The 23,754-nt window shown below is 42.3% G+C and overlaps 4 protein-coding genes across 4 annotated transcripts; 2 read left to right on the forward strand and 2 right to left on the reverse strand.

Moving 5' to 3' along the window:
- Positions 1–522: 522 nt before the first annotated feature.
- On the reverse strand, positions 523–9,017 carry EAH_00014600 (ABC transporter, putative; the record flags this gene model as incomplete). The annotated part of the gene is made up of 11 exons (XM_013394230.1): positions 523–990; positions 2,386–2,432; positions 2,656–2,849; positions 3,047–3,199; positions 3,579–5,198; positions 5,375–5,751; positions 5,882–5,946; positions 6,403–6,493; positions 6,922–7,023; positions 7,856–8,271; positions 8,579–9,017. The coding sequence occupies 11 exons, from the start codon at positions 9,015–9,017 to the stop codon at positions 523–525; spliced, it is 3,972 nt and encodes a 1,323-aa protein (XP_013249684.1).
- Positions 9,018–13,257: 4,240 nt separating this feature from the next.
- Positions 13,258–17,501, forward strand: EAH_00014610 (26S proteasome regulatory ATPase subunit, putative; the record flags this gene model as incomplete). The annotated part of the gene is made up of 10 exons (XM_013394231.1): positions 13,258–13,381; positions 13,698–13,817; positions 13,980–14,074; positions 14,398–14,651; positions 15,117–15,220; positions 15,339–15,457; positions 16,097–16,205; positions 16,597–16,689; positions 17,161–17,232; positions 17,383–17,501. The coding sequence occupies 10 exons, from the start codon at positions 13,258–13,260 to the stop codon at positions 17,499–17,501; spliced, it is 1,209 nt and encodes a 402-aa protein (XP_013249685.1).
- A 1,392-nt stretch (positions 17,502–18,893) lies between these two features.
- On the reverse strand, positions 18,894–19,400 carry EAH_00014620 (hypothetical protein, conserved; the record flags this gene model as incomplete). Its single annotated transcript, XM_013394232.1, has 1 exon — positions 18,894–19,400. One exon carries the CDS (start codon positions 19,398–19,400, stop codon positions 18,894–18,896), a length of 507 nt encoding a protein of 168 aa, XP_013249686.1.
- A 1,200-nt stretch (positions 19,401–20,600) lies between these two features.
- EAH_00014630 (hypothetical protein, conserved) lies at positions 20,601–23,647 on the forward strand (the record flags this gene model as incomplete). Its single annotated transcript, XM_013394233.1, has 7 exons — positions 20,601–20,873; positions 21,249–21,380; positions 21,622–21,757; positions 22,008–22,069; positions 22,427–22,577; positions 22,977–23,081; positions 23,613–23,647. The coding sequence occupies 7 exons, from the start codon at positions 20,601–20,603 to the stop codon at positions 23,645–23,647; spliced, it is 894 nt and encodes a 297-aa protein (XP_013249687.1).
- Between the last annotated feature and the right edge of the window lie 107 nt (positions 23,648–23,754).

A 23,754-nucleotide genomic window follows, 5' to 3' on the forward strand; every position in this document is an offset into this window, starting at 1 on the left:
TATATATATATATTCATTCATATGCGTATATATATACATATATGCATATGACAATATATTCTTGTATATATATATATATATATAATATCTGCAGATTATCCATACACATACACATTAAAATAGCTGTAAATATTTATTTGTTTTCGTTAGGAGTGTACGGGGAGGCCTCACAGTTGGGTCTGCGACATTTCGTATTGTCCAGCCTTTAAAGACGAGAGAGCGTTGGGGGAGTGTCCCTACGATTTGTTTTATTATATTTCTCGGCATTTGCTTCATTGAAACCCCGTCTATCAATATATCTCCCTTATGACAGGGAAGAAGCCCGAACAACGCCTGCAATAAAGTAGACTTCCCTGAGGTGTATCGACGCACAAACAGAAATAAGAGGGGGGAAATCAAAATATTTTATTTTCTTCCTAAAAATCCTTTGGATATTCAATAATAACCTCCTAATAACGCTACAGCTTTCTAATAAACGCACTCAAAAAAAGCTGCACATACACCCCAAGCTGCCTATACACCTTAAGAAGACAACCCACCGGCTCCTGTGCGTCCGACGATTCCAATTCTTTCTCCGGGTTTTACGTGAGCAGAGAAGTCAATTATGCTCGGCTGGAGGAGAAAAGCAGGGCGACGTGCTGCTGCTGTTGTTGCTGCTGTTGCTGCTGCTGGTTCGTTGGCCTCCAAATCTCTAGCTATTTGATTGCCTTCTGTAATTGGAGCAGCCTTTGCAGTTATCTTTTGCTGCTGTGATGCGTCTAGAGGTGTTTGCTGCTCTTTTCGGAAGGCCCCCCTATCTTCTGGGGTGTATGTACGGTAGCGGATTTCTACGTTCTTTAATTCAACGCCTGTGCGTTGTGCCGGCAGAATAATCAAGGCTTTTTCTTTAAGTCGTCTTTCTTCTAGGCTTTTCTCAACTGCTGCAAGCTGCTGGTATTCTTTTTCTTCTTCTTCTCCTGCTGCAGGCACTTGTGTGTCTAGCAGGTAGCTCTGTATGCAAGCGAAAAGCAAACAAGCAAACAAATACAAAGCATCAACCACCATTGAGATGTAAATATGTTTGCAAATGCATTTGCAATCAATGCCGCAGTGGATATATATCAAAATAGGGTCCGGTGCCGATCGAGTTAAGAGGTAAGAAGAACGAAGTATGAATATAAACAAAAGAAAAAAAGAGATAACAGCAGCAAACAAAATAAAGCTTCAAACTGCTGGCTAGAGACGCAATTAAGCAAAGAGGAAGATTCGTAGGAAGCAAGAAGAAAGAGGAGGCAAAGACGAGACTAAACAAATGAACAGAAAAACGAAAAAGCAAGCGAGCAAAACCAACGAACAAACAAACAAACAAACAAACAAACAAACAAACAAACAAACAAACAAATAAACAAACAAACAAACAAACAAACAACGAATGAAAGGGGGAAAATGCAAGGAAGGAAAGGAAACAAACGGGCAAACAGACAATCAAAGAAACCAAAAGAGTAAGAAAGAAAGAAAGAAAGAAAGGCAGACAGACAGAAAGAAAGAATGAAAGAAAGAAAAGCAGCACCTGAACTCGCTCCACAGAACACATGTCTCTTTCCATAGCAGTAACATTGCTAAGAAATCGCCGAAGGGCCCCAGCGATAGAAAGAGAATAAGAAATAGCCAGGCCGACAAGGCCAATGTTGTGTGCTGAAGCAGCAGCAGCAGCAGCAGCTGCTGCTGCTGCTGCTTCGGTCTCCTCGCCTTCTCCCCCAAACCCCAAATTAAAAGCGCTCTCTCCAGCCAAGGCCGACAGACGAGGTAAAAAAGAATTTAAAACAACGAGAGGAAAGAGCAGCAGCTGCAGACGGATTGACGCCCATGAATTAACTCTACGTATAACAAGCACAGCGCATGCATGCAGGTTGAAATTTCTTTTATAAGGTGTTGTTTGCCGTTTTAATAACAATTCATTTCGGGATTGGCTTGAAAGGGAATAAAATAAAGAGAGGAGATAAATGAACAGACAAGGAAGCTGCAAATAGCTATAATGCTGTATTAGAAAATAAAACTTTTGTAACGATTATATCATTTAGATAATGCTAGTTTAAATATTAGGATATTACTGCGCATATCCAATTAGTATTCTTCTAAGGAATCAGGTTCTGTGTATGAAGAGATTGTTTAACGGCCTACCCCCACTGTGTTTGTTTTGTTCTTTGACAGAGTTCGAGATGGTAAATCATATCTTTAACGAAGAAGTTTTGTTTCTTTAAAGCAGAAATAATAATGCTTCCCGTCGCTACTTCGCTGAAGCAGCTGCAAAGAGGAGAGAAAGAAATCAGTGAGGCCCTCTGTACTTCTCTCGAAGTACTTCGAAAATATCGAAATACCAACAAATAAACCGAAAGAATTACAAACGGCCAGACGGGAATAACCCAATAGCACGCCATACTTAGAACAACAACCTGAGCAGAGAACATACACCGCATAAACAATGCAAATGAAGGTTTTTAACGCTGTTTCAGAGCGATTTAAAGAGGAAAGCAGAGGAAATTCTTTGTGTGGTGACTAAACAATACTAATTGAATATTCCTTTGCATTCAAATCAAAATTTTTCTGTGTTTCTACCTACAGAAAGTGCGCAAGAGATGGCAGCAGTGAAGGAGAAGCCGATTCTTCGAAGTATACCAAAGTCAATGATAGAAATGTCTGTTGCAAATCGATTTAATATGCGACCCACTGTGTTATAATCATAAAACCACATGGGAGCATTACAAACGGCTGTCCAGAGTTGTGTATGGATTGTTGTTGCTGCCTGCATAGACCCCCCTGCACCTATAATCTTTTCTATTAATTCGAATATCATATTAACGCTCACAAGCCTGTGGAGATACACCCGAAAGACAAACAAACACAAATGGAAAACAAATGAAATACAGCGCAACAAGGACAGGCGGATACAGCTTCATTTGCACGCAGTCAGACAACAAGGAAAGAAGCTGTTTTGCTTGAATTATTCATATTCCTAAACAAACAACCCTCTTCTGCCCCCTCTGCCCCCCTCCTTTCTTCTCCTTACCCAACAAACACGAGCAGGAAGTGCTTGTGAATCGGAGCAAAGGAACTGCTGCTGCTGCTGCTGCTGTTGCTGTTGTTGCTGCTGTTGAGTAAATCCTTTTCTGTTGTCTCTACTCCGTCTTCTAGGGCCGTCCAGCGAGCCAGCCACAAATCACTTAAAACATCAGAAATGCTTCCGAAAGACAACACTAGAAAAAAGAAGATAGACAACAACCACCCCGTCTGCTTCAAATACCTGCAGCAAATAAACAGACAGATTAGGAGACAGACATAGAGGGGCATAAACAAAACAAATAAATTAATCAATTTGTAAAAAGAATCAGGAAGAGAACAGCTACAAAAACAAAACGCCCGGCATTCAATTCAAACACAGACCAAAGACATCCCTTCGCGGCTGCTTAGGGTTTAGGGTCTTGGGCGTATGACGAAGCAGCGCTGACAGCCACAGCAGCCACTGAAGCATCTAAGCAGCGAACTGTAGCAGCAGCAGCAGCAGCAGCAGCAGCAGCAAACAGAATCAATGCTTGCCGCACCAGATGTAAGATGAGAAAGCTACGAGTCCGCTGGCGGTTTCCTCAGCAGCGAGAAGAGTGCGAGGAATATGAGGGGGTTCAAATAAAGAGTCTGCTTTTAAAGGTTGAGGTGTATCTACACCTTCTTTTTCTTCTTTCTCTCTGCTGCGACTTTCCTCTCCTGCCGCTAGAATATTTTCAATTGTTTCCATGCTTTCTTCCTCTTCTTTTTCTTCTTCTTTTTCTTCTTCTTTTTTCTCTTCTTTTTCTTTTGCTTCTTCTCGTTTCTTCTTTATTAAACCCAGAAAGGCATTTGCGTCGCCTTGCCAAGTTATGCTGCCCTCCACCAAACGACAAATATGAATTTGCATGCGGCGATTAGCAGAGGGAACAGACGAATAAATTCCTTCGTACTCTGATGTATGCTGCTGCTCCTGTTGCTGCTGCTGCTCCTGCTCCTGTTGCTGTGGCTGTTGCTGCTGTTGCTGCTGTTGTTTTGCCTCCTGTAGGGCGTCGTATTGCTTCATAATTGCAATGAGGGAGCTGTCGTTTATGGCGACGAGAACAGCAGAGTCGCGGAGGAGTCCGTTGGAGCCAAAGAGATTATTAAATACAAGACAAGCAACATTTGGGTCTAAGTGATTAAAGCATTCATCAAAACAAAGCAGAGAACCAAAGCATTCCTCTTCTTCTTCAGCCTCTCTCTGTTCCCCTTCATCTTTACTCTCTTCTTCTTCCGCACCCAGTTGATACTCCTTGCCTTCTTCTGCAGCAGCAGCAGCAGGAGCATGAGGAGGAGCGAGAAGCTGTTTGTACACCTCATCTCGGAGAGTCTGCGCCAGCTCGCGTTTCCTCTTGTTGCTGATTTGCTTGGCTTCAGCAAATCGTTGTTTTGTTTTATATTGATGCATTTTGCAGCTGTACACTGCCCTAGCTATGTTTAATCGGACACGCTCCCCGCCGCTGAGGTCTAGGCCTCCTTCATCAATTAGGCGGAGATCTCTCTGCGCCCAGCCGCAAAAATCTTTATTTAAATCGCAAGCCTCCACCACTGCGGTGTACGTGGGGAAATGAAAAGACTCTCCAAACGTTATATTCTCCCGAACAGTGCCTCCACACAGCCACGGCTCCTGAGGCACATACCCTACAGGAGCACCAGCAGCAGCAACAGCAGCAGCACTAGCAGCAGGAGAAGGATCAGCAAGGAAACCCGATGCATGTCTCTGCCTCCGACCCCAGCTTCTGCTGATGTTGCTGCTGTTGCTGCTGTTGCTGCTGATGATGTGCTGCTGGTTGTCTAATCCGAGGCCTCCACTGATATACTTTGCGCCTTCCGTCAGGTGCAGAGTGTCTTTGCGTATTGCTGCAAGCACCAGCGTTGTCTTGCCGCTGCCTGGGGGCCCCGTAACTAAGACAGTCTGACCTCGCTTAATGTCGAGAGTTATTCGCTTCAGAGATAAACGCAGTTCCGCCTCAGCAGCAGCTGGGCACACCAACACACGAGGAACGCCGCAAGGATATGCTGCTGCTGCTGCTGCTCTTGCTGCTGCTGCTGCTGCTGCTGTTGCTGCTGCTGCTGCAGGCTGCCAGGAGAAGGAAGCAGAGATGAAGCGGATTTTAACGTTGGGGTCGTTGACAGCTCTGAGCAGATCAAAGACAACAGCGGGGAGAGACAGCGAAAATAAAACAAATAATAAATTTTCTTCAATGCAAATAACCAGGAAAAAGGAAACGCTTAGAGCAGCAGCAACTGAAGCAGCAGCAAACGCAGCATCAGCAGCAGCAAATAAACAACCCGCGCAGCGGAGAAGTCGTACTCAAGCATCTTCCGGGAAACTTGAACCAATTCTGCATCGAGCTGCTGCTGCTCTTGTTGCTGCTCTTGCAACTGGCTATCATCAGCATCTCCTGTTCCGCGTGTGACAGTGTGCAGCAGCGGCTCGTTCTCTGGGGCGAGCTGCTGCTGGCCTGTCGTTGCAGGAGCAGCAGCAGGAGCAGCAGCAGGAGCAGCAGCAGGAGGGGGTAACGCCGCGACTGGCTGGGATTTAAAGATATAGCTGCGGATTCTGTTGAGAGAAATGCTGCCTTCTATCAAAGTAGAAAGAGTATAAGGCAGGTCTGCTAAGGGCCCCACGAAGCTGTCCAGCACATGAACGATAGGAATCACCAACTCAGCCTTCATATTTGTTGTTTGCTGAAGAAGCAGCAAAAATATAAAAGAAAGAAAATAGATGAAGATGCATGTATGCTAGAGAAGGCGCAATGCATGCACCACTACCTGCATATACACCCCAGCAAAAAGTAACAAATAAACAATAACTCACCGCTGATCCGCCGTTAATCAATGGAAAAGTGAAAGCAGCGAAGGTCCCAATAGATGTAGCTGCTCCTGCGCATCACCAACAGCAGCAGCAGCAGCAACAGCAGAAGCAGTAAAAACAACATCGTCAGCAGCAGCAGAAGCATCAACAGCAGCAGCAACAGCAACAGCAACAGCAACAGCAACAAGACAGGTTTTTCTTTGCTGCATTATTTTTAAGTGGAGCTAGCAGCTGCAGTTTTTATTCTGAACGACTTTCTGTTTTTTGTTTCTTGTTTGTTTTTTTAGTCGTGTGTTTTGTATTTGTTGTTTGTTAGGTCTATTCACACATAGCGTTGTTATTAGCATTGTTTCTGTTGTTAGTGGTTTAAGTTGAGTAATTTGTTTAATAATATATATATATATAATTATATTTTTGTGTGGGAATCGAACCCGCGACTCCACTTGTCCAGTAGCTGAGGCCTGAGAGGTACATTCGCCAGGTGCCCCATCTTAATTCTTTTTTTCTTTCTTTGTCTATCAAACCTTCAGCGATGTCTTCCCACCCCAATAGCCGCACCGTACGCATTTCACTCAGACACTCGTGGCTTCGCTCCAGCCGCAAGTCTCTCTCAGCCTGCAAACAGTGCAGACCTTTACACATTATATTTATTATACAGCAGCAAGTACTATGAAGCAGTAGCAGTAGATTCTGAGCTTATTATGCTCTTGTGCTGCTGTTCCACTGCTGCTGCTGCTGTTTCTGTTGCTGTGTGGTTTGTTGTTTAGTAGCTAGGGTCTGCGTTTTTCGTCTAGAGGAGTTGCTTTGGCCGTTGCTGCTGTTGCTGCTGTTGCTGTTGCTGCTGCTGCTGCTGCTGTTGCTGCTGGCATTAATTAAAAGTAAGCACCAGCAGCAGCACCTGCTATCGGTGAGCGTAAGAAGCAGACAGCGGGAGTGCAGTGATGTTTATTGCTAACGGTAGAGCAGTTTAATATGACAGAGAAAAACAAAGAAAAAACAAAGAGGAAGAGAAGACAAACCAGCCAGCAGCAGGAAATGCTTACCATAAAGGGTATCTTTAAAAAGCTGTTGTAGGTCTCAATGCAAATAGCAAATAAAACAATAAACACAAGCGTCAATACACCCGGAATGCAGTGAACGCCCACCTAAACAACACAAAAAAAGAATTGTAGCGCCTCATCCTTATGCTATTAACGATCAGAGCGAAAGCAGCAGATTACATAATATATAATATGCATATATATTTGCATGCATGTTGATACATATGCATATATATTATATAAATGTATATATTAACAACTTCTCCTACCTTCTCTCTTCCTTCTACCCACACAAATAGCACTTGCCTAGAAGTGCAAAGAGATGTTTAATATGCGTTGTATATGTACACCCACCATATATATCTATTTAAATACATATATTTATACATATCTCTCTATGTACCCATACGTATAACATATATATATATATATATGTATATATATATTATATATATACGTAGCGATGCAAAAGTATAAAAATATGCAAACGTCTCAGTCAGGACATCACGAAATATAATAATACTATTGCTAGTGCTGTCATATTTGATATATAATACACGTGCGTGTAATATCATACCGAAGTATGATAATATATGTTATATATATGTTATTATACATAATAATGGGAATGATAGTAATAATGTACAGTATAAAGTACACCACAGCGCTGTACAGCCCAATATCACTCTATAGACACTGCAGTGCAATACAATACAATACAATACAATATAATATAATAAAGTGCAATAATAAATATAAATATACTTATCATATATTAAATACTACTTATAACTGCTACCTGTGGTGCTTCAATAGCACTTATACTGCCACTGTCGGCTTCGAAGTACTCTTATTTGTTGCAGGAGAAGATAGAGAAGAAAAATAATAATAATAAGAATAAGAAAGAGGCATTCATTTGCATGCATCTCCTTCTTACCTGCGTAGCCAGCAAAAGAGCAGCAAGCCCTATACGAAGAGGAAGAAGAAGAAGATCAACGGAGGCCATCACCATCTCTGCAATTGAAGGAATATCAACGAAGACAATATTGAATATAGCTCCCTTCTTGTCTTCTCTCTCAGGATAGAGAGGCGTTGTGCTTGTTGTTGCTTCTGTTGCTTTCTTCTTCTTCTCCTCTGCGGTGCTTCGGCCAGTAGTTCGGGTGTATGGGCTCCTCCTCACTATGACAAGTTCAGGGCTGCGTGCACTCTCTGCATGCAGCAATCGCTTGTAAATAGAAGTTAAGAGCGCCGCCTCCACCCTAATTGATATTCTACACGTGTAGAAATCTAAGTGGCTGTCCATACACACGAGAAGCAGCTGCACAGCAGAGAGGGTCCCTGCTGCCAGTAGGCCTGCAACAGCAAACAAAGGAAGAAAACAAACAAAATGCAAACAGCAAATACATCAAAATTAAAAGCCCGGCGGAAGACGCTGTTTTGACTGCTGCTGATTTTGCTGTTGCTGCTGCTGTTGCTGTTGCTGCTGCTGTTGCTGTATGTGTTGCAGCGCAAGCAAGTAAACCGAGAAGCATTATATTGATTATTATTTGGTGTGTTGAGAGTAGAAAGAAACTGCCGGCTGCTTCCTGACCTTGTTTCCAGGAGTCCTGCTGTGTCTCTTCTCCTTCTCTCAGGATTTCCTTTAGAAGAAGAGTATTACCGAAGCTGAGTATCTCCTTCACCATCGCCCACAGCATTGCAACGACAACTGGCTTCCAGAACTGACGCAGAGTGGCCCTCAATATGGAGGGCTTTGCATGATGCAGCTCTTCAGTCAGAAGAGAGGCATCGAGAGGCCCTTTGTGCATCTCCTTTATGTCTGCCTGCTTCAGTGAAGGCAGCTCCTGAGGGTCTATAGACCCGTGCAGACACCGCACAGTCACGTCGTTCAGCCAGCGGAAAAATAAACGGCTACACCATCCTGCAGTATCGAAAGGAGAAGGAGGCGAAGGGCCTGTTGGGTTTACTGTGTTGCTTTCTGCTGTTTCCTTGCGCTGTACACTGCTGCCATCGCCGTCGAGTTCACAGGTCTCATCATCAGCCTCTCCAGACCCTTCCCGGCCTTGAAATTGCAATTTCATTGCTTTATTTCCCTTCATGGGCTTTTTCTAATTTATTGTATAGCCCTTTTCCCTCTCCGCTTCTCGTATTCTCAGCTGAAGCCGCCGCCGCCACTGGCCATTCCTCATCGACTGCTAAACAAGAAAGACGGATGCTGCCTCGAGCCAAGCGGCTCAAGTTTCGAGAAATATTAATCGAATTGCCCCAGCAAAACATTGAAAACACAAGTAATGACTCAAAAAGAAGAAAAAAAAGTTTCAGAGGGGCGAAGCCCAGCAGACATGCGATGCGATGAGGCCGAGCAGAGCCCAAGACCTCAGAGTGTCTCTACACCGTACCAATGGTTTGTTGCATTCAACAAAAACCGGAAATGTGAGGTTAATTCAGTGTTTTTGCTCTATTAATTTGCAAATAACAATATTTCACTGAAATTTATGCCCCTAGGTATTCATCAAACTCTCTTCTGCACGTTTTAAGTAGCCCAGCCGACTTTTCATGCGACCTCCGCGGTCTTGCAATGAAACTTGCTGCAGGAGGGAATTAATTAGGCACAATGCATGGATTTACTCTCTAACATAATAATAAGTTGAACAGAAAATAGCAATATATGTACACGAGGGCAGCAAATTCACGAAGCAAGAAGCGCACATCAGCTGAATTTTCTTGAAATTACCCGTTCCTCCAACAGTCTTGTTGACGATATAGCGAGCTCAAATAGGTAAAATAAAAGTCGACGCCTCTTTTCTATACTGGAGTGCGATGAAAGGACACCTCTTTCTGCTTGCGCTGCATCAGCAGCAAACAGCATCTCAAGACAAACGCCCTCGAGATATAAAGAAGAGGCAATTAATTTATTTTCAAAGCCTCCACTTAATGCACAGAATTCACTGCCTATCGCTTTAGACGATTAGTCAGTGACGTCACTGCAAGAAACGACTTTGCTTCATTTTTTTCAATTTTCGCGCAACGATTTTATCTATTTAGCCGTATCTTACGGAAACCAGACATGCAAAGAGGTTTGTTATGCACATTTTGTATTACTGGGGGACTTCAACAAAATTGCCAAGCGTAGACAAGAGAAAAGAGTGAATGAGACAACAGAGACGAACGCACAGCACAGGAGTTTGTTTGCATTCGTTGGGTTGTGCTGTTCTCTGTATCTTCATCTTCAACATCACGACTAAGACAAAGCAGAATAAAACAAAACAAAACAAACCCCACCAAACAAAACAAAACAAAACAAAACAAAGACTCCACTTAGATATCTCTGCAGTGGCTATTGTTTAGAGTTTCACTGTGCCTGTTTCTCTTCGTCATGCGCTCTCTAACAAGCAGAACGGTCTAATAGCTAGCTGGCAAGCTAGCTGAATAGCTAGCTAGCCAACTAGCTAGCTAGCTACCGCCTAGCAAGCCAGCTACCGCGAATGCATGGCAATTGAGCGGTGCTGACTGATTACTTTGAAATAGTTTTCTTATTAGCTTTTTGTTTTGTGTTTGTTTAATGAATAATAAACACTTTAAAGCCACCGCGCCCCCCATCGTCATATTCAAACGGTAGCAGAAGGTGCTTAAAAAGAATTAAAATAAGAATAAAGAAGCAAAAGCAACAAAGAGAAAGAAGAGGCTGCCAGCTGTGGTGAGGGTTCAGTCAGGCAAGCTTAAAGGCTCCTGAGTCTGTAGAGAGTATATACAAATAATAACTGCATTTTTTACTAATCTCAATAAAGAAGAAACAGTGAAGAAAACAATACAGCATAAAAAGATAGAAAAAAGAATCAAGGAAGAAGGCTGGTAGGAATTAGCTAGCTACCAACTAGCCAGCAGCTAGCAAAGCCCTCTTTGTGCTAATATATACATACATATATATATATATATATATATAAAACTCAATACCGTGAGGTAGCTGCAAGCATGTACTAATATGGTTACCGCGGAGCTGAAAAATGCAAGAAAAAAGTTTTATTTCTTTTTACGCTTGCAACAGTCAACGCTCTGTTTTGTCTTAGTCCTGTTATTTGTTAAACAAACGACAGCGAAAAGATAAAAAAAATAATAATAATAAATAATACGGTGAACTGTTTACTAAAAAAGTAATAAATATTAGTTGACTCCCGCCTTCCTCAGCAACCAACCGTCAGGCAAAGATAAAATATTTAATAAAAAAGACAAAATATTGGGTAAAAATAAAACATTTAACTAAAAAATGAAATAATTGATTAAAAAGATGAAACATTTAATTGAAAAGATGCAAATAAAGGGACGCAATGAAGAAAGATTAAATTATTAATTGAAAATATCAAACATTTGATTAAAAAGCTCAAACATTTGCAAGAAAGATGAAGTTAATCTTCGAGAGGATGAAAGATTTGGTAAGAGATTAAATATTTATTTTTTAATTATTTAATTGTTCTTGTGTTTAATCAAATAGATGAAATGTTTAGCGAAAAGACAGAATTTTGGCTTAAGTATTTTGAATAAAAGAATCACTTCAGCTAATAAGTGACTGATGAAAGTAAAAACAGACATTTAAGTATTTTGTTTTAAAAAATTAATTTGCAGTATATGAAACAAAGCATTTTATTTGCAAAGAAATGCCGAACAGCGTAATATTAATAGGCGAGTACTGGTTAATAAACCAAATGAAGCAAAAGAGCAAAAAAGACAAATAATGTTCTTTATGTATTTATTTGAGGAGATATTATAAAGGAAACCAACAAAAGCACAGCGTCTTAATTCTTCTATTTGCATTTTTCTGTCTCTGTTGCCGCTTTTCTCTGATAGTAGTACCGCCTTATTATAACTGTTATTAATTACTTTATTTTTATTTTTATTTAGTGTGTTTGATCTCTCTTCGCTTATTTTTTGTCTTTTCTTCTCCCTTCTTTTAAAGCCTAAGCACGTGATCATACAAGAAACAGAAAGAGAGAAAACACAAAGGCCCTACTTTATAAGCATAGGGATGATAGACTTCAACTAATAGGAAGGCCCAGATAAACCGGATAATTCAGAGGAAATGCTTAATAAATGTATATAACATGCATGCGTTTGTTATGTTTTAATTCTTCGAAGAGAAGAATGGAGAGGCTTCAAGGGTAAAATAAATTAATACTGTCTTCTCTCCCTTTCACAGAGCACAGAATTAGAGAAGACAGAAGAAAAACGCAAAGTAAATTGTTTGTATTTCTTAAAAAATGAATAAACAACGGCATAAACAAAACAAGTATAACTCCTTAAACTTGCATCAGCAGACTTGCTGCAACAACTGCAAGGCTAAAGTGGTCATAGAAGGGGCTCTCGTGCAATGGCGTTATTTGTTTGAATGCATTATTAATGAAATAACAAAACAATTGCAAATAAAAATACTATTTGAAACTGAAAATAAATCTATTTAAATCCGCCGCAACTCCTTCAGCCCCTGCTGGCTTCACAACGCAGCCGACGTGCATGCTGTGATGTGTTGTACTTAGAAAGCCATTTTGTGCGTTTTGCATTGCATTTCTTCATGAATGTTTCAAATAAATTGTAATTATTCAGAAGACTCTGCACATTTTTTGATAATTTTCCGTTCAATTCACAGGCCAGCGTCGAGGTGAGCGCGTTGACGCAAATACATCGGCAGCTCTTCTTTTGCATTTCCTCTTCATTCGTTCAACTCCCAAAGCACTAAATTCTTTTATTTAGTTCTTCTTTTTATTTTAATTTATAGGGGGTTCGAATCTAAGTCTAAAATCAGCTGCCGCTGCTCTACTGCGCCGCCTGGCTGTGCTGACAACCTCTGTGCATATTATAATTATTGTTTCTTCTCCCTCTCAGACGATCCGCTCCGGCAAATATTCAATATTTTGTGCTTGCTGCAGTTTGATGCGGGTTCAGCCTTCGTTTACTCCTGCTTAGACCTCAACTAGGTTTTCTGGTGTCTGCATGCGGCTACTCCTTGTACTTCATATCCAGTGCTTTCTTCCCTTACTTTGATCTGAAAATATCATTCTTTGTGACTTTTTTTGCATGCATATGCGGTGTATAGAAAGGTAACAGTCGAGGGAAGACGATCAGGGTGCGCTGTTTTCTATCATCACTTCTGTCCTTCCTGCGAAATGATATTCGCTGTGCTGTCAGGCGGCTGCATGGAGGTCTGAAGACGGCCTCTTTATTCGTTAAAACGAAGTAACAAAAAACGGTAGAAGCATCAGATAAACAAACGAAAGAACCAGCAGCCCAAGCACCCCTCCTTCGCTATTTCCTCACCCCTTCTTCCCCCCTACCATCCCCCCCCCAAACATGACAAACCAGCCGAGTGCTGGGGCCCCCGCGAATCCTCAGTCAGAGGAGAGGGCGCGAGCCCTTCGGGCGTACGTAGCCAAAGTCAAAGAACACAGAGAATGGGCAGCCAGAGTCAAGAAACGTGAGTTCCTCACGACTTCCTGCTGCTGCTGGCGGGGCTGCAGCAGCGGCGGCTACAGCAAGAGCAGCGGCAACCACGAGTAGCTGCGGCAGCAGCAGTAACAAACACGAAAAGCAGCAACAGCAACAACTGCAGTAACAGCAACCACCAGAATCTGCAATAGCAACAGCAGCAGGAACGACGAGCAGCCGCAAGAGCAGCAGCAACAGTTGACGAGCACTCCATGAGGGAGAGCAGCAGAAGCCGCAGTAGGGCAGGTAGCTGCGTCGGCAGATTTCTGTAGAGAGTTTATTTTTTGCTGCTTTTGTGCATGCAGTGAGAGAAGAAACAAAACTGCAGTCAAAGAAATACGAAAAAACAGAAGATGACCTAAAGGCGCTTCAGGGAGTCGGCCAGCTAATTGGGGAGGTGCTGCGGCAGCTGGACTCAGAGAAATGTGCGTTGCTATTGCAGCTGTTGCTGTTTCTCATTTTGCTGTTGCTACCACTGTTGCTGCTGCTAGTGGTCGTGTATGAACAGAGGGATGTATAAGAACAGGACATGCTGCTGCTGTTGCCGTTATTGCTGCTGCTGCTGCTGTTTCACCTGGTGCATGCAGTTATCGTAAAGACCTCCAGTGGGCCCCGCTACGTTGTCGGCAGCAAACCCAAACTAAACAAATCGCTTCTCACAGCAGGAACGCGAGTGGCGCTGGTAAGATTAATCTGCGGTTTAGGGTTTAGGGTTTTATTTCTGCCGGGGTTGCCCTTAAAGCTTAAGGCAATGAAATGAAGCGTGTTTGCATTCGGGTGTCTGTCGAATTGTCTTACCAATCAAAGACAAATAATAATGTACACTACTTATACACACACATATATATATATATATATATACATGTAGTATAATGTAGACGCATTGCAACAGTCCATCATATATCAGTAACACATGCATCATAGAAGCATTCTCCTTTTTATTTAAACGGGTGAGTCGTGTGCTTGGAAGATATTTTCTTCGTTTGTTCGTTTGCATGTTTGCAGGATATGACGACGCTGACGGTGATGCGGCGTTTACAGCGGGAAGTGGATCCTTTGGTGTTTAATATGCTGCACGAAGACCCCGGAAATGTTCATTATTCAGAGGTGGGGGGATTAAGCGAACAAATTCGACAAATGAGAGAAGTGGTGGAGTTGCCGCTAACAAATCCGGAGCTTTTTAAACGCGTAGGAATAAAAACACCAAAAGGAGTTCTTCTTTACGGGCCCCCCGGGACAGGCAAAACGCTCTTAGCAAGGTGAGGGGTTGTTGTGTTTTTTTTTCTCTACGATGTACAAGGCGTCTCTAGTTGATTATTATGTTGAAGATAGTATTTGCTTTTCAAGGAAATTATGATATGGCATGGATGAGATTTCTACGTTTTCCTTTATTAGGTCATTTGATACGTATCGATAATATGATTACTATTTTGCTTATTAGATATTCTGATGCGCTTCTTTATTCGATCCTGATGGTTTTTCTTATGAGATTGCTCAAAGTGGATTTTTATCTTTTTCTTCTTCCCGCCTCGTTCTTTGCCTCGAGGCTACCGCGCAAACCAGCATATATACTGTTCGTCAATACGCATTTATATTTTTATATTCATCTATTTATCTTTATATGATTTATACGTATATTTTTATATACATTTTCAAATTTGAATTAATATATATTTGCATGTATTTGAGGCACACTCGTGATATGATTTGTTTCCTCTTTTTAGGGCTATGGCGTCGAACATGAGCTGCAACTTCATGAAAGTTGTGGCATCAGCAATTGTGGATAAATATATCGGCGAAAGTGCGCGGGTTATTCGTGAAATGTTCGGTGAGCTGGGCGTACACTCGGGAGATGTTTGTCTGTCCAGACACCTCAGTAGCCGCATTTATTTTAGGTTGAATTTTAAGCCTTTACTTTCATATATTTTTTTCCCCCCTCTTTTCAGGATATGCAAAGGATCATCAGCCCTGCATCATCTTTATGGACGAAATCGACGCCATCGGAGGCCGCAGATTTTCACAAGGGACTTCAGCAGATCGTGAAATTCAAAGAACGCTCATGGAGGTAAGCTTACCTAATTAAAGTAGTTGATTTAAATGTTTGATTTAATTTAATTTAATTTGTTTTAAATGCTGAGTTTAGTTGGTTTGCTTTATTTTAACCTGATTTAAGTGCTAAGTCAAATTCAAGTGGTGAGTGTTTTTAAAGTACAGTTTCAAAAAGTTTGCTTCAACTTGACTGTTGATTCTTCTTTATGGAGAGTTGAGTTTTTGTTTTTAATATAATTCAAATGCTTGATTTGTGTGCATCGCGTTCACATCTTCACTAACACAAGTTTGTTCTTCTCGTTTGCCTTTTCCGTTCGTTTCCTCGATATCTTCCTTCCCTCCAGTTGCATTTTCTTGTTTTGTGTCTCTTTTGTTTGTTATTTTCCAAGTTCGTGTTTAACGCTCCTGGCTTTTCTCTCCTTTCATGTCCTTTCTGAATATTCCTTGTGGTCCTGACAACAGCAGCAGCACGATTGAATCCTTCCCTTGTGTGTATGTTCTAGTTGGATTACACAGTGCTATTTCCCCGAGTTGTTACGCGTGCTGCTGTGAACAACAAGGTGTATTTTCGCGTAGTTTGTGCATCTATGCAGTTGTCCTTTTCTTCTTTTATTCGTGTTTTGTGTTTTCTTCTGTCTTTTCTGTTAATGTGCAGCTGCTGAATCAGCTGGATGGATTTGATGAATTGGGGCAGGTGAAAATCATCATGGCTACAAACAGACCCGACGTTCTAGACCCCGCACTCATGAGGCCGGGGCGCCTTGGTGCGTAGCTTCTGGCGCTGCTCCTGCTGCTAGGGGAACTGTTGCTGCTGCTGATACTGCTGCTGCTTCTGGTTTCTGCTCTTGTTTGCTGTCACTGCTGCTGCTGTTCTAAGCACTGCTTCAACAGATTGGGGGGGGGAGGGAGGGGAGTGGCGATGCATGGGGGTCGATCTCCAGCTGTGCTGCAGCAGCAGTTTGGGGTGTATAGATAACAGAGTCTCGCACATGCCTATTGTTTGATTAGAAGGGAATGATATGATTGTCCTTCCACTTTTATACTTTCAAATACGGCAGCTCGCTGCCCCTCATCTGCATGCATACATGTGCTCGTGTGTGCAGCATATGCAGATGCATGCATACAGCTTTGTTTTGTCCCGTGTTTTGTCTTCAGACCGAAAGATTGAAATCCCAATGCCTAACGAAAGCGCACGCATTGACATTTTAAAAATTCATTCGAGCAAAATAGCAAAGACAGGCGACATCGGTTAGCCCAAATACAATTATTATATTTTCTCTTCTTCTTTGCTTTCCTCGTTTTTCAACTACCCACAGAATAATAAAAATAATACTCTATAATGCGTAGTATATTGAAAATGCGTTAAAATGTGCATCATCATAATAGTGCGTTAAAGTGTATATAATAATAATCCGTCAAAATCAATATATGAATAACAGTGGATTATTGTATTAATATAACGCAGCGTATATTTGTTCGATTTTTAGTAAGAAATATTTTATACCCCATGCACATTTGCAATTTGCAAGCAAATTGAAAGACCAATGAACAACTTGGCGAAGCAACAGCCAGACGTTCTGTTTTATTTTTTGTTTTTTGTGTTCGTACACGGCTTTGACAAGGGCTTTTCCCTATTAATTAGTATATCTATTTTTCTACTTTATTTAAAAGTATGCCCATTTATTTATTTATTTATTTATTTATGTTTTCTGTTGTCAGACTTCGAAGCGATTTGCCGGCTGTGCGACGGCTTTAATGGCGCCGACTTGAGGAATGTCTGCACGGAGGCCGGTAGGTGGTGTATAACATACGATGGGTTTATTATTCAGGAATATATATATTTATATATATACCTTTATTAGCGTTTATTGATATTAATTTATGCTGATTTATACTTATTCATCTTGCACTATGTATTAACATTTGTTCGTTCGTCTTCAGGCATGTTCGCAATCCGCGCCGACCGAGATTACGTCATTGAAGAGGACTTCTTTAAAGCCGCACGAAAAATCGCAGAAAACAAAAAACTTGAAAGCAAACTCGACTATGAGAACATCTAATAGATGCATGCATCTTATAATATTATATATTAATATATTAACTGTATATTATACATATACCAGCAATATATATGTACATAATATATATATATATATATATATATATATATATTATATTACTTCAATAGGTATGCCTTACAGATACATATATATATATATATATATATATGTATGTATGTCGGCGGCTGCCGCTGATAAAGCGCGCATTCACGAGAGACTAACCTGCGATATGTGTTGTTTGCAAACGACAGTGCATGCAAACACGCTGTACATACAGTGTGTACGTGCATGCGTGCATGCATTGATATCCCTCCTCAAACCAGGAACACCTTCATGACTTGTTTAGTTTGTTTGTTCCAGCATCGGCTCAGCACTACTGAAAATGCAATTCGATATCATTAGCGACACCGAGATACGATTGTTGCTGCTTCTCGCATGCGTCTTTGACGGCGTCCTGTTGCTCACAAGAGGCAGAGAAAAGCAAAGACGAACGAAACATAGCAAAGACAAATAAGCTTCTATCGAGTGTTCTGCAGAAGCCGTCAGCTGCTGGTGTTGCAGCTGCTGCAGCCACAGGCAAATGCGCATGCAGTCAGCTCCTTGTTGCAGTGTATGTACACCTCGTAGATGCAGCATTGTATTATGCGTAGGCCGCGATATTGTAATATTGTACTGTATGTATAACTCGCAGATATACTGTTTTAGTGGATGTACACCTCGTAGATGTATAGTGTAGACATGTTGAGTATTGTTAATTTGTCCCCAATGCAAACACATAGTTACGACCCTCCGCATAATTAAACTAACCCCAGCCCTCAGTCGGCCTAACAAAGTGACAGCATAGAATTCTGATTGAAGTGTACGGCTCCTAAAGAACCAATAATAATAATAATAATTAGTAATAATAATAATAATATATAAATAATAAATAGAAAGTAACAAACAACAAATGATGTGGAAGAAGAAAGTTGGAATGACAAAAGAGGAAATATGTCGGCCGTTTGTACACCGAATTCAACATCTTTAGGCACAACTTTTAGGTTGTATTTGCAAGAAAAGAATAAATAACTAAAAAGATAGACTGTCGTCGCAGGTTGGGCTTCTCAGCGTAAAAGCCCTCCCAATTCCCCAGGTGTACGTACAGCTGATCGGCCTTTCCCCCACTCCATGAAATACAGACAGATGGCCGCTGGCGCTGTCTATTACCCCTGCTGCTGCTTATAAGAACATCGCCTAATGCAGCAGTTGCTACTGCAGTTGCTGCTGCAGCTGCTGCTGCACGCGGCGATGTTCCATACAAATGCGCCCCACCGTCCGTCCGTCATGTCTGTCTGCCTTGTGCATATGAATAACTTTTCTTTTCTCTGTTTATATTCCACTGCTGCTGGGTCTTTAAATGCCCATTGCGCGTTCAATGCGGTCATGTACAGTCAGCATGGGGCCGCCCTCAACTTCTGGTTTCTCTCTGCCTAAGTAATCCTCTGCGAGGATTTGATCATCTAACCCCATCACCACCTGCAGCCCCCAAAGAGAAGAAGAAAGACCCGGAAGCCGCTGGGTCGTTGCACACATTTCTCTCTCTGTCTTCAGTCGTAGTGCAGCGTGGACCCCAAAAGAAGCAGCAGCACGCCGCAGCTCCTGCTCCTCCAGCGCATGCAGATACCGCTTCTGCTGCAGCTCAAGCGGATGCGGAGCAGTAAATGCAGACGGAGGAGGGCCTCCTGCTGCAGCAGCAGCAGCACGACCGCCAACACCAGTAGCAGCAGCAGCAGCGGAGGAGCTCAAGCCGTCGTAGAGAGAACTGTTCAACAAATCCCCATCTAATGCCGCCACATCGCGCAAACCACCCAAACCGCTCGAAGCTGCAGAGGCAGACGCAACGGACGCTGCGATATCCATCTTGAAAATGCTTTCTATCAGGCAGAAACAGAAGCAGCAGCGGCGGCAGCAGCAAACAGCAAGAAAGAAGATGAATAAGAAGTGCTCGGCGCACCCCCCTTTTACTCGAATACCTCTAAAAATATAAATAAATATACAAAATTGCAATTGGGAGAAAAACAAATGAAGTCACGACGCTGCCGATTCGTCGCATGCAACACAAACGCCATCCAGCAGGAGCAGCGCGTATCTGCTGTCTGGGGGGGGAAGCTGCTTAATTACTCGAATTTAAATAAAAAAATAAATTAAAACAATTTAAATACTCATTTAAAACTCTGTCCCTTAGTATTTTAGCTGGGCATGCATTTATTCAAGACCGATGAAGACCATAGCTGTAGTGCACTGCATTCACTCCCATCCGTTAGTTACTATGTGTTCCTCATACAAACGTATTTCGCTGCACACTCTATATTATTCGCCAGACCGAGCGAATCCTCTGGGAAATGAACTAAATAACTAGATAACAGATGTGAAACAGAAGCCTAGTTTACTAATGTATAAAGGAAGAGCCGAAAGAGAGCTTACTGCTGCCTGCGCCCCTAAATCGCCTCTGCTACCCAGCCAGCCCCCAAGGGCTGTGTGCTCTTGTAACGCCGTTCTTCACAGTTGCTGTTTAAATGAGTTTTATTGAATACTGATATCGCCTAATATCGTGCTCTTCTCAGGAATACGCCGCTAGACGCTCAGTAGAGAGCCTAGTGGAGTGCGCGTGCATTACAACAACGCCGAAACCGATGATGATTACTGCCGGTTCCCACCGCCCCTGACCAGCTGAGGTGAAAGCAATAAAAAGACGCGTAAAAAGGAACAAAAGAGGAATTCATTTTCCCTTTAATTGGGTTATTTACCGCTCGTTTTACCTTTCTTTCAACCGTTGTAGGTCTAAGTCCTTCGTATTTACACTCCAACCCTTGTGTGCCCGACGGCTGGCATCCAGCTGTGGCTGTGCGACTTTATTGACATTTCTTCTGAAGGAAAAACTATTTCAATTATAATATCTTCACTCATTTACCTTCTCTTTTGCTTTCCAGGAAAACAGAGCTGACTCTGTGGGTCCTAGCGCCGCCGACATCCAGCTTTCGTTTGAGCTTGCTTTCTTGTTGTTTCCTCAATTAGAAATCTGCGGTTACCGCGACCTTCTCTGTTTATCTTGTTGCTAAAATGTCTTCAAACACGGACATAGGCTCCGTAGTGTCGCGGGTGGCGGCGAAAAAGGACGAATGGGCCTCTCTTTCCCCCGAAAGAAAACTTGAAATATTAGATATTTTAATGGACAACTTGGATGCAAACTGCGAAGAGTTGCAGGCAGCTTCTATCTCTAAACGTGACGGAGATGGTGGTGCCTCTTCTCCTTCTTATGCCGCTCTTGAAAGCGACGACTTATCTGTGCTGCAGAACGCATCTACTGCTGCACACTGGCTGCACTCAGCAATGGTACGTACACCTTCACCCTGAACACCAAATGTTCACTGAGTCTTTCTTCTTCTTGTTGTTGCAGTTGTTTGTTTTGTCTCGTTTCCCCACACGGTTATTTCAGAATATGCAGATCGTTAACGACCGGCCTCTCATTAGGTCCATTAAACCGCCCTAAGGATTTCTTCAGCATTTTTTCTCTTTTAGATTTGGGGCAGTGTGCAGGAACTCTGGAGAAGAGAGGGGGCGCTGTAGCGGCTTAGAGATCGCTGGCGCCCTTCTCTACCATGTGGGCGTCTGTACGCTGAGCCCCTTCATTCACTTGCAGTGTATGTACACTCACAGTCGTACGTACAGCTTGATGGGTTGCTGGTACTGCTGCGGGTGCTGCTGCAGCTGATCAGCAACTGGCTGGGCATTCTGAGAGAATATTATGAATCCATCGTTAAGACAGGGGCCCCCCCGCAGCCCCTGCAAGTGAAGGAAGCGCCGACCCCTGAAGGAGAACCTCAGAGATATTTCGTGAAGGTAATTATTTACATTCTTTCAATTAATTGATGATGACAGTTATTATTATTATGGTGATGATGACCCTCATTATGACAATTATTCATTGCTGCTTCCTGCTTGCGGTGTATCCTCTCTATACCCGTTCACACCCTCGCCGGAGCCCCATTGTAACTTGGAAAGCTGATGCTGCTGTTGTGGCTTTTGCTGTTTCTGTTGATGCTACTGTTGCTGCTGCTGCTGCTGTTTGTTCCCTGTATAGGTGGGTCCTAAAGGCCTGCTGCACTCGACATTGGTAACGTGTGGGTCAATGGAGCTGATGGTGGAGGGCCCTGTAGAACAAGAAATGATTCATCTGAGGCCAGCAGGAGTGTCGGCAGTTCTGGGAGCAGGAAACTGTACGTACACAGCAAGGAGGAAGCGAAGAAGCTGAGCGTTGTGTTTGTGATATTTTCTTCTTTAGTTTCTTTTATATATATATATATATATGTACACTTATATATTTCAAGCACATTAATACTACGTGTTTATTATTGTTTACTATTATTAATAGATACTTCCTCATTATTTTTATTTTTGTTGCAGCTTGTCTCCGTTTTTGCATTTGTTTCTTTCTTTCTCTCGTTTTCTCTGCTTTCTGATCTGCAGTCGACGGCCCCGTGGATTTGTTGACGTCTTTGTTCATAGAAAACAAAGTTTGCGTCTACAAGGTAATGAGGGGCTCTGTTTACTTCCCTTTAAAACATCCATGCTGTGTCCAGCTGTAGAGACACTCCACAGCGGAGACCCCAGTGTACATACACCGCAGAGCAGCGCAGCCACTGCACCGGAAGGTGTAGAGCGCCGATTGAGTTATGTCTTTTTCTTGGTTTCTGCATTTGTGCTGATGCCCCTAGAAGCATTTCTCTTCTCCACTCAGTGCTTAACTAAGAAATCTGTCTGAAGATATATTTGCTGTTTGGTTTTTATGGCACTGCTGAGTGCAGCAAAAAACAAAGAGTGGAGGTGGTAAGCTGCGGTGTATGTACACCGTAAGAGAAGGGTTTCTCTTTGCTGGGTGCGTGTAGGTGAGTCCGTTTAACTCGAAGTTAATGAAGCCTTTAAATAAAATATTTGCTCCTCTTGTTGAGAACGACTACGCGGCGTTTATATTTGGTGGAGTAGAAGAAGGAATGGCCCTTCTTAATCACCCAGAGGTGGAGAAGTGGTTTATGACGGGTAAAGCATTAGCAGCAAAGATTCAGCATACGTGCATACACCCCAGCATGCGCTAGCACCGTCCCCAGCATTCTTATCCCCATGATTGATAGCTGGTTAATAGCTAATTGTCGTATATAATCACTTCTGTGGAGCTACACCTTAAGAAGGAATAATAGAATAACCTATAGGAAAATCTATTTCGGAACGGATAAATACCTTTAATTTGACTGTTTTTCTGCATGCACAGCGTAAACCTGTTGTCGCTGCTGTTGCTGCTGCTGTTGCTGCTGTTGCTGCTGCCGCAGCTGCCTCATTTTGAAGGCATATCACAGCGTACCTAATGCCATGACATTGTAAATATCATCCGTGTACACTGTACAATGTACGGAGTGCGGCGTACTTGCGGTGTATGTACAGGGGCCGCCTCCAGCGCCTACCGCATTATTTGGGGCCAGCCGACTCCTCCTTCGCCTCCAGCTGAGCCAATATTTAATAAACCCATGACAGTTGAACTCGGAAACTGTACGCCTTGGATCGTCTGTCCGGGCAAGTGGTGAGTGGCCTATAAGAAAAAAGGATAAACTAACAATAAAAATAGAGTAAAATAGACCAGAGGACAATGTAACATTATAAAAGCTAGTATAATAACATGTATTGCAATATAATACAGTACGAATGTAATATATCATAATCCCATATGATATAATATAAAGTATAATACATTATACTTAAATATAATATAGTATAATAGCACAATGCAATGTAATGTGATACAGTGTAGCATTTTATAGTATATACTATTAGTAGAATATAATAATCGAATGCTTTCGTATTGCATAATAATAATAATAATAATAATAATAATAATAATAATAATAATAATAATAATAATAATAATAATAATGCTGTTTTATTTAAGTGGGACGCCTCTGCGCTCCTACCCCGTCTACTCGCCAGTTGGAGTGAACGGATGCCCTCAGCTGCTGCTGTTTAAATGCTGCTACATGCAAACAAAGAAAACAGAACAGCGAATGTTCTGCGGTGTATCTGCAGGTCGGGCAGACAGCTCAGGTGGCACGCAGCAGTAAGCCGTCTACGGGCACAGTGTTTGCCGCTTCGGACAAACATACAGCTCTCTCTCTCTCTCTCTCTCTCTCTCTCTCTCTCTCTCTCTCTCTCTCTCTCTCTCTCTCTC

This window comes from Eimeria acervulina, genomic scaffold, assembly GCF_000499425.1.
Source record: "Eimeria acervulina Houghton genomic scaffold, Eah_scaff86, whole genome shotgun sequence".
NCBI classification, from domain to species: Eukaryota; Apicomplexa; class Conoidasida; order Eucoccidiorida; family Eimeriidae; genus Eimeria; species Eimeria acervulina.